The sequence below is a fragment of the Erpetoichthys calabaricus genome, chromosome 12 (genome assembly GCF_900747795.2).
Source record: "Erpetoichthys calabaricus chromosome 12, fErpCal1.3, whole genome shotgun sequence".
Lineage (NCBI taxonomy): Eukaryota > Metazoa > Chordata > Cladistia > Polypteriformes > Polypteridae > Erpetoichthys > Erpetoichthys calabaricus.
Window position 1 is genome coordinate 88819552 of NC_041405.2, and position 25329 is coordinate 88844880.

At 39.2% G+C, this 25329-nt stretch overlaps 3 protein-coding genes across 3 annotated transcripts in view; 2 read left to right on the forward strand and 1 right to left on the reverse strand.

Annotated features, from left to right (window-relative positions):
- The window catches only part of rab41 (RAB41, member RAS oncogene family), a 41686-nt gene extending 34491 nt beyond the window's left edge, over positions 1 to 7195 (forward strand). The window contains exon 8 of the mRNA XM_028815821.2: positions 6763 to 7195. Within this exon, the coding sequence (XP_028671654.1) occupies positions 6763 to 6827 (65 nt within the window). The 3' untranslated portion in view covers positions 6828 to 7195. The remainder of the gene's footprint in view (positions 1 to 6762) is intronic.
- The window catches only part of LOC127529965 (craniofacial development protein 2-like), a 254110-nt gene that overhangs the window by 118272 nt on the left and 110509 nt on the right, over positions 1 to 25329 (reverse strand). The gene's annotated exons all lie outside the window — the stretch shown is intronic.
- stard14 (START domain containing 14) overlaps positions 14474 to 25329 on the forward strand; it is a 44380-nt gene continuing 33524 nt past the window's right edge. The window contains exons 1-2 of the mRNA XM_028815828.2: positions 14474 to 15130; positions 22018 to 22165. Of these exons, the coding sequence (XP_028671661.2) occupies positions 14915 to 15130; positions 22018 to 22165 (364 nt within the window). The 5' untranslated portion in view covers positions 14474 to 14914. The remainder of the gene's footprint in view (positions 15131 to 22017; positions 22166 to 25329) is intronic.

Consider the following 25329-nt stretch of genomic DNA (forward strand, 5'->3'; position numbering starts at 1 on the left):
AACTAAATAAATGATCAATGATAAAAGCATTGCCCCTGTACCAATAAAAAAAATCCAAAAACAGTTCAAGTCATGTTAAAACACCTGTCAGGATCTGTTCATTAAAAGATCCACGAGCCTAAGTACTTCCTTCCACAATCTTGGCTCTCCTGCATACTCACAGCAAGTGTTGTCAACCCTTTTATGGCCCATGTCCCTACCACCATGCCTCAACATCCGTGGGGATCCTGTGAACCTTGCCTTCTTCTTCAGCACTGTCCCTTAGTATCCAGGGAACCTCTTAGACCAGTTGGCCACACCTGCGCCACACATTGTGTCTTCCCTGATTGTTATGCCTCCTCTCCACCGTACTAGATGGAGATGGCCATCCTTAACTTTTTTTTCGATCTCCTTTGCCTCATCCCTTGTCATTTCCCCAGGCTTCTTTAATACCTTATGGACACTACCAAATGATCTGTGGAATGTCAGTGGAGAACTACTGAGCTGTCTGCACCTGCACATAACAAGCACTCAGTTCTCCTTCCAATTGAACTCCCCACGGCAGTGTGGCCACACAGTGGAGCACTCCCATGCCCACAAACCTAATTGTTGCACTGTTTTTATTATTACCACGCTTATTTTAACTTCACCTGTTTGTTGTCTGGTACAAATCTTGTAATCGATATTTAACCCATTTCCTTTTGTCCAAATGACTTGAAATTTTGCACACTTACTCACTTCCAATGACAATACATGAATCAATAATCAGTTTCACTAATTGATCAATTAATCCATGTTAATTAAGAAATGAAATTTTCATATGAAGAATAGTTAAAGCTTTCACCAATAGATGGCGCTAGTAACAGATAGAAATATTAAAGGAAGTGTTAAAATATTGATTACAAATTTATAGTAAAACAAGACCAGGACTAAAAAGATGAAAATAATATATACAGTGGTACCTCAGTATACATCCACTTTGGAATAAATCCAACTTGGTATACATCCTGTTTGGACGAGAAAAAATTTGCTTGGCATACGACCTTTGTTTGGAATACGACTTGCATGCTAGAACACCGCGTGTGGTATAGCGGGTCCGCAGCTTCAAACAAAAAGGGCCAGGTTTTAACCCATATAGCCATGTCATTCTCCGTGGGCGCGATTGCATGACTGTGGGGAGTTAATGAGGTAGTTGGAGCGACTCGCATCTATCTGCACAGGTGGGCTGTGATCGGGAAGAGTGAGACTGCATTTTTAACCTCGGATTTATTTATTGTTGTTTTTATCCCCACAGAACACTTGTTTTTATGGATATTTATTAAATAATTATGTATTGAAACCAGATGCACTGCACTTTTTGTTTGGACACTGATTTTTGTTTTAAATAAAAGCACTTGGCATTCTTACACTATCCCCTGGCTTCATTTAAAAATTGTCCTCATTTGTCAGGTCATCTCGGTGACATTACTGACACTGTCGGGTTCAGGGCTCCCCGTAAGGATGTATGGGAGCATGGAGTGGATCTGCATCATCACACCGCACGCTACCCTACGCTGCCCACGAGCGTCAGTACGCCAGTTGCTAGCATTCAGTGAACAACCTGCAGTATAACTCTCTGAATTTTCATGTGATTTTGTATTTTTTTAGTGTATCGGAGGCAATGATTTGCGAAAGGCAAAACTGATGCATGCTGATCTTTTGAAAAACAAGGCAGGAACGAGCAAATAAAGTCAAGTGTTTAAAGCCAGCCATGGCTGGTTTGACAATTTTAAGAGGAGGACTGGCATTTACAGTGTTGTGAGGCACTGAGAGGGAGCCAGTGCTGATAAAGATGCCGCCAATGATTTTGTTAGAGTTTGGGGAATTTGTGGAGGCTGAGGGTTTTGTTCCCCAACAAGTTTTTAATTGTGTTTTGGAAGAAAATGCCTAACAGGACCTATATTACATAAGAGGAGAAGGCATTGCCAGGGCACAAGCCAATGAAGGACTGGCTACCTCTCTTGTTCTGTGGCAATGCAAGTGGGGATTACAAACTGAAGCCTCTACTTATCTACCACTCTGAAAACCTGAGGACATTTAAGAAACATAACGTGCAGAAAACTCAGTTACCTGTGATGTGGAAGTCAAACAGCAAGGCTTGGGAAACCAGAGAATATTTCAGCGAGTGGTTTAATGTTGTGTTTGGGCAAAGTGTAAAAAGTTATTTAGAGGAGAAAAACCTGCCTCTGAAGGCCCTCCTCATAATGAACAATGATCCAGCTCACCCTCCAAGCTTGCAGGACTATGTGCTTCCGGAGTTAGACTTCATCATTGTAAAGTTCCTCCCCCCTAACACGACTCCTCTCATTCAGCCCATGGACCAGCAGGTCATCAGTAATTTCAAGAAACTCTACACTAAAGCACTATTCCAGAGGTGCTTTGAAGTGACATCTGACACAGAATTAACCCTGAGAGAGTTTTGGAAAGATCACTTTACTATCATCCATTGCATAACTCTAATTGACAAAGCCTGGCAGGAAGTTTCCTACAGAACAGTGAACTCTGCTAGGAGAAATTTGTGGCCAGAAGCAGTGACTGAAAGGGGCTTTGAGGCTGTGCCTATAGTGGAGGATATTGTCTCTCTGGGCAGGTCCATGGGTCTGGATGTGAGTGATGGTGATGTGGAGGGGCACAGGGAAGAGCTGACCACTGAGGAACTGCAGGAACTTGAGAAGGAGTAGCACAAAACTAAGATGGATGCACGCTCTTCAGGCTCGTCGGAGGAGGAGATAGAGGAAGCCCCTACTTCATTAATCAAGGAAATCGTTGCCAAATGGATGGATGTCAAAAACTTTGCAGAGAAGTACCACCCCAACAAAGCCCAAACAAGACGTAAAAGCATTGTCTGGTCACATTTCCGAAACATGCCGAGGAGAAGGCAAAAGCAAAGTTCTTTGGACAGATTTTTAGTAAAAATCAAACCTGGTGAGCCTCAACCAGGTCCAAGTAGGGAAAAGGGACAGAAAAGAAAGAGAGAAAAACACCAGAATTTCAGATTCCTGAAGTTTTATTGGAAGGGGACTCTCCTTCCAAACAATAACTTCTCATCCTCTCTTCTCAGCACCATCCTAGTAGGCACTCAACTCTTCTCAGCAAGGTAAAGTGAGGTTAAATTTTCACTTATTTCATCTAATTGCTTTTGTATTTATGTATTTTAGTTTTAAGCGGTGTTTAAATTATTTTATACAACCCCATCAATGTATAATATGCCAATAACAATAGGATTTTTTTTCCATGGGAACGGATTAATCATTTTCCCTTTATTTCTTATGGAAAAAATTTGTTTGGTATAAGTCCAAGGATTTGGAACGGATTAAGGATGTATACCGAGGTACCACTGTATATAAAAAAAAAAAAAAAAACTTTTTAAAAACCACGCTTATATTAAGTTAGAGTGTACTAAAAAGTAAAAAAAAAAAAAAAAAAGTCTCTCATACATCACTCATAAAACTAAAGTGTGGGCGCTTTTCATCAATCAACATTCAAAAAACACTTAAAATCTTAGCAAAAGCGCCTACCTTTTATTTTATGAGTGATGTATGAGAGACTTATTTTTTACTTTTTAGTACACTTTTTAACTTAATATATGCATGTTTTTTTAAAAAGTATTTACAGTATATATATATATATATATATATATCTATATATCTATATATCTATATATATCTATATAAAAGGAAATCCTGGAATGGAAAGCAAATGCAAGGCTACGATACGTGATAATCTCGAAAGACATTTAAAATTCCCTCGAGACCAAGGAGACTTGCCACGGTGTGTCTCGCGGGGACCGTAAACATGAGACTTGGTGCCAAGAGATTGTCTCAGGCCGTAGCAAAAAGAACAGCGGCTGTACAGGCTTTAAAAAATCGAAGGGCAGTGCGACGGCAGCTACCCCAAACGAACGTGAGCAGTGTTATACATCCTGCAAGAAAGAATTCAAACACGCCCGGGGCCAGAAATAAAAGACAGGTATTGCTTTTACAAAGTCACGCGAGACCAGGAAGTGAGCCATCATTTAAAACAAGTCAACAGACCTCTAAGCTAGCAGTTGTTTGATTTCTTTTGGCAGGCAAGCATCATGTGCTCGGAGCTCTTAAAACAACGACATGCGACAAGCAGAAGAGGCAGCTAGCAAGCAGCAAAAAGACAGCAAATGATACAAAGGCATATCCTTAGTGTACCTTCGGCCGCAACACCCTTCACAACACGAGCAGTATTATACGTCTGGGAAGAAAGAGATGTAAACACGCGCTGGGCAGGAAATAAAGAAACAAGTATTGTTTTTACAAAAGGTTTTACAGTAAAAGTGAAAATAATGCATATGTAACAATTCACAAGAAAATAACAATCTCTTTAAATTGTAGATTGCCTGCCTAAGGTAAAGTCATCCCTGATGAATGGGGACATGGGAATGAGGGGTTCTTTCATCGGATTAGCGCTATTTCAGATGTTGAATGGCAAAATGGGGGAGGCAGCTTGATGAATGAGGTCTCCAGGACTTAAAACAAATCCAAATCATATTATGTGATATCATCCATCCATCCATCCATTTTCCAACCCGCTATATTCCTAACTACAGGGTCACGGGGGTCTGCTGGAGCCAATCCCAGCCAACACAGGGCACAAGGCAGGAACCAATCCCGGGCAGGGTGCCAACCCACCGCAGGACACACACAAACACACCCACACACCAAGCACACACTAGGGCCAATTTAGAATCGCCAATCCACCTAACCTGCATGTCTTTGGACTGTGGGAGGAAACGTGATATCATCTAATGTGAAATTCTACTCCGTACTTCTAGAATTTTTATTTTTATATTGTATTGAGGATTTATTCTGTTCTATGTATTGTACTGTACAACTCAGAATTAAAAGGCAATGAGTAAAATGACAAACTAGAACTTCATAAAGACGTTTACAAACGTTGACGCTAAACACATGCAGAGCAGGTTAGAGACTATGAAACCAGTGAAATTAGAAAGTCTCAAAAAAAATAATGGCGCTGTACACATGTGGAGAAAGTTAAAGGATATGAAAGTAGGAAAATTAGAAAATATAAAAAAAAGAAAGTAAAGACCGTAGTAGCACAAACAAACAAACTGCCTCATTTAACTATGCACCAGTCTAACTTTGGTTTTGCACAATAATTACTACACTATTGCACCTTAACACTTAATTCTACTTTATTCACATAATTTTACTTATTTATTATGTTCTACTATACTGTTATCTTTCAATCTATGACTTTTTGTTAATTTAACTGATGTTCTTCTAACTTTGCACAGTTTTTGATAAGTGGATCAGGATGCATTTCACTGCATGTTGTCCTGTATAACTATGCATGTGACAAGTAAAGAATCTTGAGAATTTCAAAAACGGAGTTTACCGCACATGCATTTATTGGTTACTTTGTTAGTGTACATATATTTATCTGTCTGCTTATTTAAAAAGCTACATTTACCCCAGGAGTCAAAAACGTTCTGTCTAGCCCTTGTACAAAAACCTAGACAAAAGCTGGGGTATCACCTTGGTAACCCCATGTACCTTTGGAACTGTGAGAGGAAAATCGCACGACTTTACAGACATGAGTCCAATGCAGAACTCTACTTACTTTTTTACTTTGTAAAAAAAAAAAAAAATTATTAACTGCTGATGATGTAGATCGTTTTGTCTGTGCTGAAATTCCAAACAGAGAAACCTGTCCTGACCTCATTAAAAAGATTCAGCATATTGGGACTCGCAAGATTACAAATATTGTTTTTACAGAAGTTCTGAAATAAAAGTGAAACTAATGAAATAGCAACAATTCAAAGAAAAAAAAATCTTAAAAGTGTGTATCCGGAAAACCAAACACGGGGGTTGGCACACACTGCCACGGACCCCTTAATACGTTTTACCATAAGTAAAAGTGGGGCTCCACCTGGTAACTGTTCTGAGTCGAATTGAAATGGTGAGCACTGAGATTTGTGTGGCACTGCCATGGGAGTTTTTGTATATAAGTGAAAGAAGAAGAAACAAATCCCCAAAGAAATAATAATGATAGCATAAAATGCTCTAATACTGGTGCCTATCCTGGCTGGAATCAGTCCTTTATAGAGCTCTGGTCCGTCACAGTCCATCAACTTGTGCCAGAGCTGTGTGCACACGGTAAGCTCTGAAATGATGGCTACAAATCACTTCTGGGACACTTGATGATTGCAGTTTGGAAATATTCTTAATCACATGCTGACTTTCTTCCAAGCAAGCAAATTGTAAAGCACATTTTGAATGTTTTGCACAGGACTGTCCTGTGGCTAGTGCTGCTGCAACCCAAAAGTGGACTGAGTGTGTTTGAGACTCTTATTTATTATTCTTGCTTCTTCCAAAGGTTCCTTGATACAAACTGTAGGTGCAACCTTCCAGTCAAAATATTACGTGCAACCACTCCCTGTATTATTTTAAGTTGCATAATATTTTAAAAAAAATTACGGCTGAAAAGAGTTTACTGAAGGTGGAGAGGTAATAAAGTAACTCAATACTATAAAAGGTATCCTTATGTGTTTCTTCCTTGCTAGTTTGTGAATTGAACTCTGCTGATGTGATTAAGATATAAAGGCTTGGTATCTGGAGAGAATACTGCACTAAAAACAAAAAAATGGTAGTGTTCGGATGTTCAGGATTGATTGTTACAATGCATTTTAATATCCTCCACCAAGTAGAATATGTCTTTCAGATTTAAGTGATCCTTAACTAGCTGCCTCAGTGATTGATATTAAACTGGAGAAGCCACCTGAACAGCCAGTCACTGAAAGCAGTTGCTCCTGCTAATCTAAAGCCATTTTTTCAACAGCTCTTCTACCACTGGCCACTTGCACCAACCACATCAATGCCATTGGCTAGAGATTCTACTTCCCTCGGCTCAGTGACTATCTGGATTAACCGTGTGGATGTGTTAATACTCTGTACTTATATTTAAAAAAAAAAAAAAAACTTAATAAAACACTGGATAAGTTAAATACAGAAAAGTTCAAATGTCATCTATTCTGAATGCATGGCATATTTAGGATTGCAGACTGAGATAGCTTCTCCCACTTCTTCGGTTTTTGCACTTTTTTGAAGCAGAAATGGTGTTACACTCTTGTCATTGTTGAATAATGAACTAATAAAAATTGTGAATGTTTAAAAAAAAAAAAAAAGCCACTGCTGCTATTGTGGAGGAAGTAGTTTTTATGTTTTGTTTTTTTTTTTCACTTATGTATGTACGTATGAGTGTTGTATGTGTGTGTTTTCGCACAAAGGAGCAGCTGCCTCTTGTACCCATTACCTAAATTTTTACTCTGCAGATCATGAGATGCGAACGGACATGGGTGTAGCATAGCTTTCTTTATCCTGCCACCTAAACAAGTGTATTCATGTAAAGCATTTCCTAACAAATAAAACGCTTTTGTGAATTACAGGTTAATTTGGATATGTCAGTCTGCTCTCAGTTCCATTTAACATTATATTTATTTGTACCAACTGTCTTTCATTTTTGAGACCAGTAATTTGTATTTGTGCATGTGCTCTTTATTTTATTTATTTTTTTCACCTTATTTGTAAAATTTATGTTTTTGCCAAAGAATTTTAGTGGCTTGGCTTGTCTTACAGAGATTGCACAAAAAAAGGTCATAATTTAACACATGTTTTGACACTGGAGAAAAATTGTTCAATCTTAAGCAAACAAAAGGAATCTTAATTTATTGCATAAAAACATGAAAAGTAAATGTACTGTCAATAAATGAATGTCATTCAATTGCACCTTAGTGTACATTTTAAGAAAACCTGCAAATATATCCTGAGAGTTCATATGCTACAATACATGAATACATTCAAAATATGCTACCATGACAAAATCATGACTCCTCCAAATTTATTTTTTATTTTTTTTTTTATTACAAGTGATGACTTTATAATGATTTAGTGGTTCAGCTTGGTTTAATTCAAAATGTTTTTTAAATTGAAATTTATGATTTGAAAGGGAGACAGGTGTGGAGAGCATTAACTTGTCTCTGAATGCTGTGTGTTTTTGCTTGCTGGCTGTAGTTCTGCCTTGCAGCCATGCTACTTCTCTGCAGCCCGATCACTGCCTCCATTTATTGCACTATAACTGTTCAGTTTGTTTTTTTTTTTTGTTTTGTTTTTTTAGTAAATGAATAAAACATTGAACCTAATTTGAAAAGTGATCCCTTCTAGCAGTTAATGTTAGTAATGTGTAACCACCACAAATCAAGGGCCCCCAAGCCTGTTAATATTTTCTTCTTCTTGGAAACTGATGTACATATGGCTCTGTGAAATGTACATCTTCAGGCTTGGTTGACAGAAAACAAAACCTGGCATTGGCCGTTTTAAGATCACATTCTTGTATTTATAATGTTAGAGGTTGGAAGAGACAAAACAAGAGTACGGACTGGGAGGTTGGTTTATTCTGCAGTGGTACCCTTCTCCCTTGTCCCATATTTTCAAACAAATTGGCTTGAAAAAGGGTGCCTTTCTTGTTAATACTGTACTAAAACCCGATATGCCATAGGATTTGCAAAGTGCTTGACAAAAAAAAAAAAAATCAGAGATACAGTTAAATATAGAAACAAACAAAAAGTGCTTCTTTATGATTCAGCGTTCAGCGATATACCTCATAGTGCGTAGTCCGATCTTAACCACGTCCCTTTTCTCACTGGTCTAATACTAGAGCCCAGGTCCTGCTGTGGTTCTCTGTTTGACTCTGTGTGTTTTGCTTTTTTTTAGTATAAATAAATATAGGAGGAGGAGGAGCTGATGGGGTCTGTGTGTCAGAGGGCAGTGGCCAGATTGGTCACTCTTTTTACCTTCACTTTGACTCCTCTTTGTTGTAGTTTGTTCAATAGATTCCTGGTCTACAAATGTTTAAATAAAATAGTGATAAATATTAAAATATTATTTACAGATCTATTAAAATATATATAATAAAGTTTACCCTTTATCTTAAGTGGTCACTACTGCTTGTCACTGACTGAATATTCAGCTGTGTCTATCTGAAGTGTGTCTGTCCATTTTAAATCTGCTGTCTACTAGTCTTTAGCAAAGTAAGTGTGAATAATGTTCTATTATATGCTGTAAAAAAGGGAAAATGAAAGTGTACCACACAATAAAATTCAGATTTCACCAAACTGGCATGTTCTTGGTTTTATTTGCTTCGCACTGTATAGAGTTTGCATGTTTTCACTGTGTCGATGTTTGTTTTTCTCCAAGTATTCTGATTTTACTCCAAAGATGTGTTTTAGCTGAAGTGACTATTCTGAGTGGGCCCCGATCATAGTCAAATCCTGCCATGTATCTCTTGCTGTCAGGATAGGTTCCAGCCTGCTGTAAGCCTTAATTGTATTAAGTGGGTTTGACAGTGGCATCCTGGCCCGGTGCTTGGGACTGACCAGTTCCCTTAATGTTTGTGTTACGAGTAGTCCTATCATTGTTGCAGTCCTTGAAGCCAAGGTTCATTCTCAGCTGAGATCTCTTCATTGTGGACCTTTCATTTTCTTCACCTGTAAATATGGGTTTTCTCCTGGGGCTGCACTTGCTCCCTAAAGAAATATGGATGCTATAATCATTACTAACAATACTTGGCTTGGTCCGAAGAAGTGTGTGCGCTGTGTTTCCACCCTGACCACGGCTCATCCAATCTGGTGGTCACAGCTGCCTGAAGACCACAACTCCCAAAAGACCAAGTGGAAAAACAATGTTGATAGATCTTATGCAAAATGCTGTATCCCTCCACAATATCTACAGTACATTGGCACCATCAGATGCAATATTACATAAGGACAAGGTTTTGTACACTGCATTATGACTTGCCTCTGTTAACGGTGAGAATGCTACAACCAGTCAGGGGCTGTCACTTTTTAACTTAAATCACGTGAACATTACTTTGTAGCTTCAATTTTGACATGCTCTTTCCCAGTAATCCTTTACATATCCTTTGACATTCCAATTGCAGGCAGGTGAAGTGACTTGCTCAGGGTCACACTGTGTAGGTAGCGGGGTTTTAACTTCAGAGCTTGAAGCCCAAAGCCTTAACCACTGCACTACGCTGCCCTTTTTTCTTTCTGTATTATATAAACAGGATTTTTGCTTTCTAATAAATCCATGGATATCAAGGGATCAACTCCATATGTAGGGCAAAGTACACCTCAGTGATCCATTTACTTTATGCTGCATTGACTTCTGCAATAATTTCTTCATAGATTGTAAAAAATCTTTCTATTTATAGCATTCATGCAAATCAAAGTAATGCCACTGGGAGTATTACCAGAAATCGGAAGTACTACTATGTCGTTCTTATTCCTAAAACTCTGCATTGGCTTCCAGGTAAGTGCAGATCTGATTTCAAAATCTCCCAGTAAAGCTTAGAATGGCTTTTATTGTATATGCTTAATGCAAGCTTTGAAAGAATAGCTTCTGCAATGTGCATTTTGATCCCAAGATGCTGGTGATCTCAATATAATTTGATTGGATTCAACTTTATTCAACAGGAGTATGAAATGGACAGAGAGTTTCACAGATCACCATTAAAGCATTACATAGTTGGTCAAAGGTTCAAACACTTTGTCACTGGTAACCAGTAATTATAACTGCATTCTGGTATTAAGGGGCATTCCAGTTCTTGCAGAGGTCCAATGGTCTGCCACTAATATTTATTAAATGGAATTATACCAGGGTGAGCCAAAAAGAAGTACATTTCAAACGTTTATACTACAAAAACGCTACAAGATAAAATACATTTAATTACGACACAAGAAAGGGTATACAACATAGATTTTTTTCACTGTGTTTTAATAAATAATGTCTTCAAGGTGGTGGCCATCAATAGTGATACACTCTTCAAGACGATTTCTGAACGCTCGCTTGACTCGTTCGGCTATTTCATGAGGAATAGCCGTGATTTTGTGTTCAATAGCATCTGAGGGCTTCAAGGGTTTGAGGTTGGTGTGTATATACCTTTGACTTGAGAAAACCCCACATGAAGAAATCACATGGAGCGAGATCAGGCCAACGTGAAGGCCACCTGACATCGCCGCGCAGGGACATCAACTTCCCCGGAAGCATCTCCTGCAAAACCTGCATGGATCTCCTTGCCATATGAGCTGTTGCTTCATCCTGTTGAAACCAGGCATCCACCACATCCATTTCTTCCAGTTGGAGTCGAAAAAAGTTCTCTAATATCTCAATGTAACGTTCTGAAGTGACGGTGACCGTTGCTCCCCCCTCTTCAAAAAAGTAAGGGCCTACAATACCAAATTCTGCAACGGCACACCAAACTGTAACACGCTCACTGTGCAGGGGTCTCTGATGAAGTTCATGAGGGTTGGTTTCAACCCAATAGTGAACGTTTTGCTTATTTACGCCACCATTCAAATGGAAATATGCCTTGTCACCGAACATGATGATGGCATCTCGATGAACAGTTTGCAGAATGTTCGCACAGAACTCTCTACGGCTCTCCCAGTCTCTCTCAATGAGTTCCTGTCTACCATCATTTTGTATGGATGGAAATTAAGGTGCTTGTGCAAAATCCTCTTCAAGGATGTGTTGGAAATGCCTAAGGCAGAAGCATGTTTGTGTGCTGAACATCTAGGAGACTGCAAAATTGATGCCCTTACAGCTTAGATGTTTTCAGCAGTTTGTACAGTCCGAGGACAGCCTGGAGATTTTTTATTCAATGTTGTACCGACTGTCTAAATTTAGACACCCACTGAAGAACTGGTTTCCGATTTGGGATGTCACTGTTAGGTGGACTGCTAAAGTGTGTTCGGAAGGTGCGTTGCATAGTGATGATGGATTCATTGTTTTTGAAGAACGTTTCAACAGTGAACGCATGTTGCCGACTGAAAACTACAAGGGATTGCCTATCAAAGGACTCCCACCTTAACCCACTCGGCTGCATCTACCTCACTCAATGACCTTGAGAAATGTGGTACTTCATTTTGGCTCACCCTGTACTATAATCTTGATCATTTTGCGTGTTGATTGGCACATAGATATGAGTAACCAGTGGGTCAACATCTATATATAATACCCTGGACTGGGCATCTAAAGATAGCAGCAACTCCGACAAGTGGTCCACTGTGGTAATGGAACAATGTTCAGCAATAAAACAGGCAGGCTTTAGTTTTGCCTTTTCTTGTTCATTTGAAATGTTTGGTAAAAAATACTACTGAATTGTTTTGCACTCAGTTGCTGAGTTTCTTTTTTAATATTAGAAATATGTTTCTGTGTTTTTGCATGCGCTAAAAGATCCTTTGTGTGAGCGTGAAGTGGGCACTTGCAGACAACACAGAATGCTGCAATGCCATCTCCCTGTAATGGTTTTAACAATCCTATAAAAGAAAACAAATACTTGTAATGAAATAAAAAATATTTTAAATGCAGTACGGTTAAACTTATTGCCATTTTGTGATGTTTGCTAAATCAGAAAAATGGTGAAGAAGGGTTCCTTTATCTGCATACCTGATTTTATATAGAGTTTAAAACTAAGCTGTTGGCTGTTTTATACCACATATTAGCAAAACACAATCATTTAAGTAATAAACATGCTACCTATAAACTGGTTCTGTGCTCCATTTATTGCATAATCTCTGTCTGTAGCTTGATGCTTTGGGAGTTGTCGTTACGAGCGATAATATGCTGAAAAGAGTACATTTTTATCTTGAAAAGTCAACCCGACAACTTCACACAGCACTACAAACTAATACCAATCCTAGACACGCTTGTTTGCTTAGCGGGAACTCTGAACGGTGTTAATAAAGTTTGGAAAATTAACAGGAACAGTCCAGACTGGGGAGAAACAAGCATGCCGCTATCAGTTGGCTTGTCAATCAAAAACCACTGCTACCACTAACCAATTATACGTGATCTTCGAGAGTGGGGTGGAGCAATGACAGGTGGCTGTTGCAATGTACAGTATGTAGTGTATTGCTGGATGAAACGTTCCTCAAGTATTTGGGGTGGTGGAAAGTACTGAATCATGTTTCCCTAAGAAGGTAATTAATATGAAAAAAATACCCCTCAGTTTTAAAAAATTCCCACATATAATACTTTTGCACCGCCAAACGCCCCTTCACATTTTCTCCCCATTGCCCTGATTTCCTCCCAAAAATGGGCGGATTCCCCATGACCGGGCAACCCTCCTGAGAATTAGTGCGATCATGTGATCGGACGGGACCTGGAGGAGGTAGCAGTGGCCAATCACATCGCGTGAGAGAGAGGGCGAGAGAAAGCGCTGCGCGCTTTATAGTTCCAATGTTCGGTCCATTTATTTAATGTAAGGTAAATTCGTAAAGTAACAATAGCTTCGTTTTCCTAAAAAGTTATAGAACTGCCGTTAAAAAACTTAATCCAATGACTCCAGTTTGACAAGGCGGGACATTTAGGCTGCAGCATAGGGATAGCCTATTCATTAATCTGCCTCTGCCAATGATATGCGCTTTTAGAGTTTACCTGCAGGAGCTCTCGTTGGTCTAAAGGTTTGAAATCGTTTGCTGATTATAGTCCTGATTATACACACTTGCTGCATGGAATTGGACACGTGAAACTGTGGGAATGTTTGGGGAAAAAGAAGGCGTTTAGGGTACTAGACGCAACTGGCCCAGGAGCCCATGGAATTTATAACCCTCTCCTTGCGGTTGCTACTCCGTTGCCTGTATTGTTGTCCCTCAGACCCTTATTATTAGACAATATTAGGACCATATTTTTGCAAGAAATTGCGCCCTTATGATAAAGAGTAAACTAATTGTGTCTAGAGCAGAAATTAGAAAGTTGTGCATGCCATATCAACCGACCCTAGGGGTTCAGCCCCAAATGGGATATGAGGGTTCACAGTTTTCACAAAACTTCGTAAAAACTATAGGTTCGTTAGACATGTTCAGTGTAGTTTTATGCTGTTTTGAGGTTGCTGATGACAAATATATTTTTGACATTTGATTTTTTTACCGGCCGTCTTAGCCCTCTAAGAGCTAATCTAAAAAGGACAAATTTCACACATAATCATGCGTGATATCGTTAGACACTTCAAGGTCAAATATGATGTTATTTTTTGATTTTTGATCCTTTTAGGTATCTAGCCTTCTATGGACTTCTATCAGTGGCGGAAAAATGACAAATTTCTATTACAATCTAGAATATAAAAACATAAACACTTCAAAAATTTAAATTGAAACATACATTTTAATATTTCAAATGTTTGACGCAACTATTCTTGTTTATCGTGTTTCTACCTTATGGACTATAAGATCAAGGGAAAAGAAATCAAGAGAGACGAGGTAGATGGTTTTCTCGTCACTGCACTTGCAAATGACCAACTGATTGGCAGAAAGTCAGCCTATCATAGTGCAGAATTAAGCACAGGCTTCTTCGGTATTGGCCAATCACTTTATGGGGGCCACGCAGCACCTGACGAAGAGCTATTCATCAACATACGCAGGTCTTGTACAGTTGAGTATAGCTCAGCACCCCCCGAATTCTGCTTTGAAGTTGAACGTAAAATGCGCTGTGCATATACAGTATCTGTACCATAAGCGACCAGGAGTGGCGATCTTGTACTTTGCACAGCGCGCCTTTGAGCTGCATGATTGCTTAGCAACGCGAACAAAAAAAGTTTCTGCACAGTGTGACGGGACAGATGATTAAAGCAGGCGAGTAGATTCGGCTAGTCGCTGAAAGCCACCTGTGCGGGACGCACCTGTCGCCATCTCCGGAAGTGGATTCGCTGCTTATTTTCATCGTTAAGAGGCGGTAGCTGGTCGGTATAATAGTACTATATGTTTATATATGAGATTCTAAAAGTAAGGTAACGTTGGTCTATAGAGATCCGGCAGTTTTCAGTCGGCTGCACCTGTCAAGCCCACTGCATGCCCGGTGGCTGTTTAAGGGCCCCGATGGCTCGGACAGCAGTGGAAGTGCCGGACGACACGGATTTCAACCGATTCCAGGAGGAATGCGAGTCACAGGACGGCTGGATTTCCAAATATAAGAAGTCTGGGGTGGAGGTTTTAGTTCAGCCCCCTCCATCCGTGGCCGTGGGTCAAGGGGACAGGAATAGCCTCTCGACGATTCACAGGTTAAAGGTGAGTAAGCCATCTCCTTAAACATTCTTATTGATCTGAGGTGCTACGTGTCGGGGAAGGTGACGTGTTCTTTTTAAACCGGCTCTCTACAGCAACTAAGTTTTGTATTCGTCTACCCTTTGTCATACATTACACCTAATCTGTAGTGCCTCGGCGGCTTTGGACGACGGTCGTCTGAATGGTGGCTCCTGGAGTGGCGCAGCTGCAGCGGGAGTTTTCGGCTTGCGCTGGTGTGATTTGTAACTAGCTGGTCCGCGTGTCTTAATCCAAATTCGCACGAATGTAGCACTAGTCACACGTTACACACTTCGTTCTTAACTCTGTAAAATCAATGGGCAGTCTAACGAAAGCGTGACCGAGAGTGTATTTGGGAAGCCGTTTCCAGATCCATTCATTTTTAAGGCACTAGACTCCTACTGAACGAATCCATCCGAAACCGTTGGTCCCGATAGTAGCCTGGGAGGTTACGGCAGCAGGCTACGCCTGCTATGGGCGATATGTTGTTCACTCGTACCGTAGTTGAAAATCTGCTAGATTTATTAGCAGTTAGTTCGTTTGCTGTATTAGCATAGATTTGGGCTACAGATAACCCGAGTTTCTGTTTAAATTGAATCGCTTTATTTTTCATTTCTATTTATTGTACGTTCCACAAAGGCAGATTACATATGACTTGATAGTGATGTACGCCCTCATACGTTAGTCGTGCACAGAATAGAGCATAGCGGAACTAATAAGTGCTGGGAAACTAGAATATTCTATTAGTGTGGCCATAACGTAAGAGTATCATAGCCGCAGACTCCTGTTCGAAAGTGCGGGAGGCTTGCAACGAACAAAAAGCAGACAGTAGCAGTAAACGCTCATTCGCCTACTGGGAGAAAACGTTGACAAGTTGTTTAGATGTTGGACGAAACTCTTGTAAACACGGGGAAACCTTCCGCACTGAGCGCTACAAAATGCGGGATTGGGACCCAAGAATCTGAAGCGTGAAGCTGCAGTGTACCGCAGTAAAACCCAACCATTGCTCTAAAGTGAACCGTGTTACAGCGCTAGCTTTGTGTGTAATTGTCTATAAGGGCAAGGCAGTCAAGGAATATTGGAAAAAAAACCCATAAAATTTAAGTAGTAGCAACAGTTAATAGCACCCCCCAACTTTAGGATCAGCAGCTCTGCACAGCCACATGGATCAAGTTTATCATGTGTATAACCCCATTAACAGCATTATCTATTTCAAGTTATCTGTAGGACACCCAATACTAGGAGGAGGTTGAGAAATAGCTGACCTTGAGAATGTAGAACAAAAAAGAGAACAAATCACAGATGGTCCATTGTATGTAAATGATCAGGTATAGCATGTTTTTAAGTATACAGTATGCTGCATGTCTCTTAAGGTATGGTAGAAAAGTAAAATAGGATTTGGGGTGTAGTTGCAGGTTTTACACCCTAGTTCTACCAGGGTAAGCTCCAGCTAGCATTAACCTGAACTGGTGTTAAGTGGAATAGAAAACGGGTGGATGGTTTGAATGTGTTCTTTGTTGGGAAATACTGTGCATTCTTTGTTGGCATTTTATCTTTAAAAGTGATCTTTTACAATATATCAAAGGTTGTATCCTTTGTAGACATTCCAGAAGGAGAATTTTTTTAGACAGTCCCTTTAATGGCAAGCACCACATTAGGATTTTATGCAGCATTAGTGTACACATGGCCAGAACAACGTGCTTGGTGTGGTGCGGTGACTTGAGGTGAGATGTGCTCAGTTTCCCCTTTGAAGTTTCATCTCCACACCTCCTGCCAGAGGGGAATGACTGGTGTTTCACGTAACACATACTCTGCATAACTCTGCTCTGCCATCTAGTAAAATGACAGCCTGCTTTGCAACTTCATGAGTTGCTGGTATTGTGATGCAGTTAGCAATTGTATGCTGTGTCCTTGACTCCCTACTGTATCCTAAATATGTAAAATTTTGTGCTAATGTATCTTTATTATCGTCCCATTTTGTTGCTTTTGCCAATGAGTTATGAAATTACGTTTGTTGCAAAAGATATGGGAGTACAACTTTATTATAAGTGTAGGGCAGTTACTTCACAATTGTGCATTAAAATAAAAATTGCCCACTCTCGTATAGCGCCTTGCTCAGGTGGCTTGTAGTCATCAGACATACATTAAAACCATGCATTTGTCATGGCTTTTTGTATTTTGTCTTTTAATTCCCAACATTCCCACTTTAAATTACATCTTTAGTATAATCATGTTTGGATAATAGTGTATCTGCCTTCATACCCTGATTAATGTCAGACAGGAAACAATTTATTAAAAAAAGGAAAAAATAAGTGCTAGTGTGGGTAGGAATAAGACAGGGAATTCAGAATAAATAGAAAATAACACCCTCAGCTGCTGAAACCCTGTCCATTTTAGCATTTCACCATAGGTCCTCCTTCACAACCCATTGCTTCCTCTTTCTACTGATAGTCAAGCATTTGGCCCTTCTCACCTCTTGACTCCAGTCAGTGTGACCCTGACCAATGGGCAGCTCTAAACCCAGGGTTCCCAGACTACTTTCTGGCTGCTCTCACATGCTCCAGGTTACAATTAATGGGTCAATCTGTTCTCTATAGAGTATATATTCCCATTACATTCCCCATTGCTACCATCTACTGGCTTGTAGGACATCTCCTGCCCATTTGGCAGTTCCTCACAACATTTAAGTTCAGGGCACTCCTCTCAAAACTGATAGGACAATCTATGTCAGAAATGGCAGTGCTCACTTTATTCCCTTGTTTAAATCCTACACTACAGCCACATGCTGTCTATTTGGAGTTTGCTGTGCCATCCTCCTGCCCTCTAGACATCTACAATCTAAAGTAGCCACCCATTTTCTGAACATGCTCATTGCATTTCAAACTGACGTGAACGTATCCCTGCAGCATTATCCAAATTTTGTTTGTGTTCTGCAATCCATGCGTATTTCACATAAATTAGCACTTCGTGGTTGTTTTCACCATAGAAAAGCAAAATATTGAATTAAGTGCAGTGTACATTTAGAATAGTTATGTCTAATTTGTGTTTGCGTCACACAGGTACCTGCTTCCTTATCCTTAATACTGCCTGTTGTGCTGTTCAAATCAAAAATGAGATATGGTGCTCAGGGCTAGGAAGCTGTGTGGTTATTTTGATTTATTTAAGATACTCTCTTTAAATTTGTGAAGCAGTTTTTCCAGTAAAAACTTGTATGGTACATGAAACTGTCCAGGCAGCATTGGACATAATAGATTGCTTTGTATGCTCTAGAAAATAATGTGCTGTTCAGGTCACTCTGGTGAGAAAGCCAGGCCTAGTAACTGGTGAAGAAGTTTCATCCTTCATGAATGAACCCCTGCCTTCCTATCTCAGTTTTAAGGGAGGATCATGCAAAGGGAGCAAGAGCATGGGAGAAGGCTACAGGAATATACTACGCTAGGAGTGGATGTTATGGCCTAAAATAAATACATATCCTATTGTACCTGAAAAAATCTGACAGTTCTGCAGAATACTCAGGTGCAGTGTTGGAATCTATTTACTGTATATATTCTTTTTAGACAAAAACACATGTATTACTTATGGATGCACAATGATTAATATAACTAACACAGATGTGGCTCATACCCAACAAAGGATTTCCTGCAGGTGTTCACCTCTCTTGAACCAGTACAAGTATCAGCTTTGCCCCCTTTCTGACTTGCTAATGCTGCCAATCCACTCAAACATGGCCCAAGACGTGGGTCCTTTCTTTGCTCATTTGCTGTTTGCATTGACTTGCCAATGAAGCTGAAGCTCACTGCACACTGGGTCAAATATTTCAAAAGGAGTCGGCTCACGTATTACATGATGCCTCCATACAAGTCCAAACACAAAAACATGAGCACAAAGACACTAATAAACAAAAAAAAAGACATTTCTAATTTCCATTCACTTGTAAGCTTTGTATTTATGTTGAAATGTGTTTGCTATTTTTTTCATTCATTTTTAGCATACCAGTAAAGCAGTTTTCTCAAAATCCATACCAGAGGAAATATATCTAATATATATTGTCCACAAAGTCAGCTTGGCTTGTCTTTGGAGTTGTGAAAGGATACCAGACTCCTGAAGAGAAATAAAAAGTTCCTCATTCAGATATTGAAGCAGAATCCAAGCACAGTAAGGCACTAACGCCAGCCACTATATGCTGGTACCAACTAGCTGTAGACATAAATATTCATAACATGACATTCTTAAAACTTCTCAATTCCGGTTTGCAGGAAATATAAAACAGTTGTATGTGTTATATTGTGAGAAATGCAACAGGCTTTAATTTATCCCTTTCATATAATTTACTTTTAAATTGAAACACAATGCAATATTTTCAAATTTGCTTAGTCTAGTTCAGTGCTACAGCAGGACCAAAGCTTATCCCGGGCTACATTGGGCACAGGCTAGGTACCAGCCTCGGATGGAATGCCAGGCCATCACAGTACCCACCACACACACACACACACACACTCCACACTCTTACTCAATACCTGCCCAATTCACAGTTGCTGTCAGGAGACTGGGATAGAAGGCTGGCCCCAGTCACTTTCTGTGTGGAGTTTCCATGTTTTCCCCATGTCTCTGTAAGGGGCTTGTGTGTTAATTCTTAAAGGTGCATTGGTTATTATTCTAAAGGAACTAAAACTATTTTTGGTAAGATTGTGTTTTTGTCTGTAAATGTTTTTTGGCATTGAAAAGCGCTGAAACTTATTATTAATTATTAATTTATTTAGCACCTTTTACAGCCTGCTAAAAGAGCAAGGAGACTGAAAGTGCAAAACTGAGCTCATGGAGTTGAAGAGTATATACTGCCACCATGTTACTTAACATTTTAATTGTTTAAGCCACCCCTCTGTGTAACTTCATTCATTTAAGTTGTAATTCATTGAACATCTTTGAAACATGGAATGGTCCCAGAATAAGAATGTGTAAAAATGTAGCTAGACTGGTCATTTTGTTTGCTGTTTAGTGCAAATTAACCATGAGGTCCGTGAGGGCATGTTGCAGTTTACACAGGACACCTCAACCTTAGTAAAAGGACACTTGGCGGTCTCTGTTGCAACACTGTGCTCTCAGAGGTAATGATTAATGTGTGAAGTTCAGGAGACTGTTAAAGATAAGATTTTTATTCAGGAAATAGTACACTTCTCAGTTTCATTTTACATGTTACATATGCTCACATAATGACCATAAACAGCATGCATTAATTCAGTCAATATTTATTTAATGTAGTGTATTTCACAGTGAGCACATTGTAAAAGCTCTTTCTATATATACTGTAACACAATTCAGTCCTACTATGCCAATTATGCTTGTGTACTTTATAAACTTTGGCAGTGTAATATAATTATTAACCCCTGGCTTTTCCATATAAAGTGGCATGCTGAGGGTCATGTTGATCTAGAGAGAGAGAGGTTGGGAGCATGCACTGATATAGAACGCTGCTGCACCCACCACACGACGAACCACCTCAGGATTCCAAATTACGATGTGAGTGTGGCCTTGTAATGGGTGACACATCAGTACCCCACCTATGTTCAGTATATGTTGATGTATAAATATCTGACATATTGGCACAGATAAATGAGAACAAATCAAATGTCAGATGAGCATTCAAGTCAGGATTTACAACACAGGCCTAAGTGCACCAGGAAGCATTTCTTCAGAAAAAGGCAACTAGGGTTACCCTGAAGAACAAGCCAGACAGCATATTGAGACAATGTGATTGCTACCTTTACAAATGAGCTTGACAGACTAAATAGTCCCCCGTCACCCCACCCGACATTTTACGGAAAGTTCTTTGGCCCACCTCATCTATTTACAGATAATGAAGCTAGAGCCATTTTATGTTGTGGAGTAGTAGAGTTGTGAGAGAAGAATTGTGCCTGAAGGCAGAGGCATCTCATATCAAGCACTAGGCACTAGGGTACCTTAACACTTTCATTTATTTTTCATAATGTGTTAGCGAAATAATAATTCCAAAAGCAAAACTGGGAAGCAGTTTTGTTGGTTCTGAGCAGGACAGCTATATGTAAGGGGCATCATTATTATCAGAACAGAAATCCATGGCTGGCTGTACAAGTAAATGAATGGCTTACTTTTTTTGCTGAATAAAATAATGATATATTGTTCTGTGTGTTTTTTTTTTCTTTTGCTAAACTAAGATGAGAATTGTCTAATTGTAGGAGTAGAATGTTGCTGTATATAACGCCATAACTTTTTAAAGGGTATACTTTTTCATATGAATATATACTTCATGTTATAGAGGGATGCAAGTTCTTGGAGACCGTGGTCCACACACAGTGTGGAGCAGACCATATGTGTAATTCTTGATTTGTTTGCTGCTGATGTCTTGCATAGGGACCACCTTTTTGATTCTTATTATACACCAGTGAGATCTCCATTACTTTTTTTAATTGGCACAAACGATCTTGCTGAAGGATGAAGCAGTGGTGCAGTAGGTAGCACTGCTACCTCATAGATCTTGTGTCCTACATTCAATTTTCATATCTAGACGTTGTCCATGTAGAGTTTTACATTCTCCCAACATCTCTTTGGGTTTTTCTCCCAGATTCCCAAATACGTTGGTTAGATTAATTAAATTCTCAATAGGCACCCATGTAGATGTGTGAATGAGTGGGTGCAAAAATGGACTGTCACTCAGTCCTGAGCTTTTTAATTTCCTCATTCTTGGTGCTGCTGGGCCCCCCGTGAGACTGAATTGGATTAAGGGGATTTGAGAAGGTTATTTTGGTGAAGTCTTTAAAATGTTCAGCCTCAGTCTTCTGTGTTGTTTTTGCGATCTAAACTGCCATTCTGTCTCTCTTCCTGGTTTGTCTTGTCAGTGCCGAATGGAAGTGAAGGATGTTTCAGCTGCCACCATGTATGATGTCCTGCATGATGGGGAATACCGCCGGAAGTGGGACAGCAGTGCCATTCAAAGCTTTGACATTGCCCGCATCACTGCCAACGCTGATGTGGGATACTATTCCTGTGAGTCTCTAACGCCAGCCCATCTGTTTTGACCCCTAATATTTGTCAGTGCCATTTTTTAGATTTTTGAGATTAGTTTAGTATGAGAAGGATTATGGATGTGTCTTTCATTTGGAGATCTACTGTAATATCTCTGTGCCCTTGTTTTGAGATAGTAAATAATAGGCTAAGACTACACTTCCTCCGTTGCCTTACAACATTCGATCCAACCCCAGCTTTTGAACCTGCTTATTTCAGCACATTACCCAACCATGGATGTTATGACAGTTCCTGCATACCAGCACTCACACACACTGACCAATTTATGACCAATTAACCTGTCAACATGTGAAAAGATACCAAAACAGAGACAACATGCCAGCTAGATTAGAACATTAGAACAATCTAGACGATTTATCATTAATTCTTCTAAAAAACATCAAGTCTAGTTTTGAAAGTCCCTAAAGTCTTACTGTCTGCCATGCTACTTGGTAGCTTATTCCAAGTGTCTATGGTTCTCTGTGTAATATAGAACTTTCTAATGTTTGTGCGACATTTACCCTGAGCAATTTTTTCCAATGATGTCCCCATGTTCTTGATGAACTCATTTTAAAACAGTAGTCTCAATCCATGGTACTAATTCCCTTCATAATTTAAAACACATCAATCATGTCACCTCTTGATCTTCTTTTGATTAAACTGATAAGGCTCAGCTCTTTTAACCTTTCTTCATAATTCATCCCCTGTAGCCCAGGAATGAGCCTTGCCGCTCTTCTCTGGACCTTTTCTAGTGCTGCTATGTCCTTTTTGTAGCCTGGATACCAAAACTGCACACCTTACTCCTGATGAGGCCTCTCCAGTGCATTATAAAGCTTGACATATAGAAGATATATATACGTATAGTAGTCACCTTAGCATCATGCCAGGGTCTCATGTTTGGCCGGGGTTAATGTTGGTCATTCCTGCCATTTTAGCAGGCTGTGATCCACAGCTCGCTTGGTTCTTATGGGCATATTCCAGTAAATAAATAAAATAAATGGCATTCTTCAATAATGAAGGAGGACCAGCAGAAGCAGGGAGTCTACAAGGGGACCCCTAGCTCTATATTTTGCTGTGTTATTCATGTATACCACATGGATGGATAATTTGGGTCCTGGAGAGCTGCAGCTTTTGCAGGTAATTGGTCTGTTCCTTTTCAGAATTTAAGGTCAATCTTTGTGATACTGAGCAACTGGAACTCTTTATTTAATTTAACCTCTCTTACATTTACACTCCAGGTTCACTTTCAGCTTTGTATAGTGTGAGATTTTCTGTATGGGTCCACAATAGGTTGTGAGTTCACCATAGTAGGGGGTGTGAAAAAAACAGTGGCGTGCAGATAGCAGAGACAGCATGACACACAATGTAAATTTTTAACTTGCACAAAGAATCTGACTTTTGTTTAAAATTTGTTGTGTTACTTATTTCCCAGTGAATTAACTATTAATTGGTTATATGTACAGTAGCATAAACACCTGTTAAAAATTTTATGATGACAGTATATCATTTCAAAGTCATAGGTCAGTTTATGTGTATCATTTATGCATCTATGTTTCACTTTGATTTTTATGAATACTTTGAAACATTTTTCTGTGTAATAAGTAATAAATAAATAATGTGTCTGCCAATTTTTTTGTTAATGGGCATTTTTAGTGCAGGTTCAGGTTACAAGTGCCCACAGGAACGGAATTAGTTTATAACTTTGGGAACACCAGTATATTAAACTTTCAACAATTAACATATATTTATGTTACCATTAGAACAGCACACATTTTACAATAGATATTGAAAGAACCTTGATGTGAAAAGACTATAAGAGCTAAGAAAATCGTCTGAAACACTAAAATTCTCATATAATTGCAAAAGTTTATTAGAAAATCAGTAGTGTCAAAACTCTCACATCAAAATGCAATATATTTAAAAAGGAGATGGACAAGGATAAAGTAGTCCTGCTCAGGGGACAGCTGCTGTTGAGGATGTGGGTTACTCACAAGACATTCCCCCATTAAATTGTGGAACAACAAATAAACTGACTGGGCTAAAGGAAGGAATGTAGTTTATCATTGGCAGTCATACTTGTCAAAAATGACTTCTCTGTAATAACATCAGGCTCACAATCCAAAAATAATTTTTATAGTTTGTAGAACTCTGTCATTCCTGTCTGCTTGTGTCTTGAGCCAGAAAGTGTCTGGAATATGTAGCTGTAGACAGCACTCCAGCCTTGACTGAAACTGTGTGTTTCATTCCTTTCACTACTTTGCTACATATTAATAGTGTTTTTGTGAAACCTCTGGCCATGAAAGAACTAAAGCTTTAAAATAAGATGGGACATGAGAGTGTCTGTCTGCATCTAGAGACTTCTCAAGTAATCTTCTTATGAAGGACAAATTTAAGAAGACTAATTTGTCATGTTTGTGTGCCATCACAGCCCAGGTTCTGTCTGTATGAAGTATCAGTTCTCATATTTGCATGTGCTCTCTCAGTATACCCTTCTTTTTGTACACATCATAATGAGATGCATGTTGCTGTAATAATAACCAGATGTAAATTCTCCTGGTATGAGTGAGTGTGGTCTATGATGGGCAGGCATTTCGTCTAGTGGTGGTTTCTTCCTTGTACTTGATACTGCTGGGGTAATTTACAGCACCTTAAAATTTATCATTAAAATCAACAGATGGTGAATCTTTTCAGAGTCATACAGACCTTTATTGAAAGAATGAGACTAAAATTGGCTAACTCAATGACTTATGGGACTGTCAATGAAAAGAATATTTCAATATCACTCAGTTTCATAGCTAATGTGAAAGAGGTCATGAATGGTTTCTTCTTGTTCTCTCTCTCTCTGTCTCCTACTAACAAGTGCAGATTTTAGATCTTTATGTTTTATTTTAGTTCACTTAGTAATACATACATCCCAAAGCCATACAGATAAAGTTAATTTATCATTGTAATTTGTCCCTGTGTTGTCATATGCATGAATAAATGTACCCTGTAGTGGACTGCCATTAGTTTCGGTATTGGTTCCTGCCATGGGCCTGATGAACTGAGATGAGCTTTAATCCCCTGAAACTGCAATTTTTTAATTAGATTTAGTATGTTGATTGTGTTAAATATGAAATAAAGTATTAGTAATAATATATAAATAT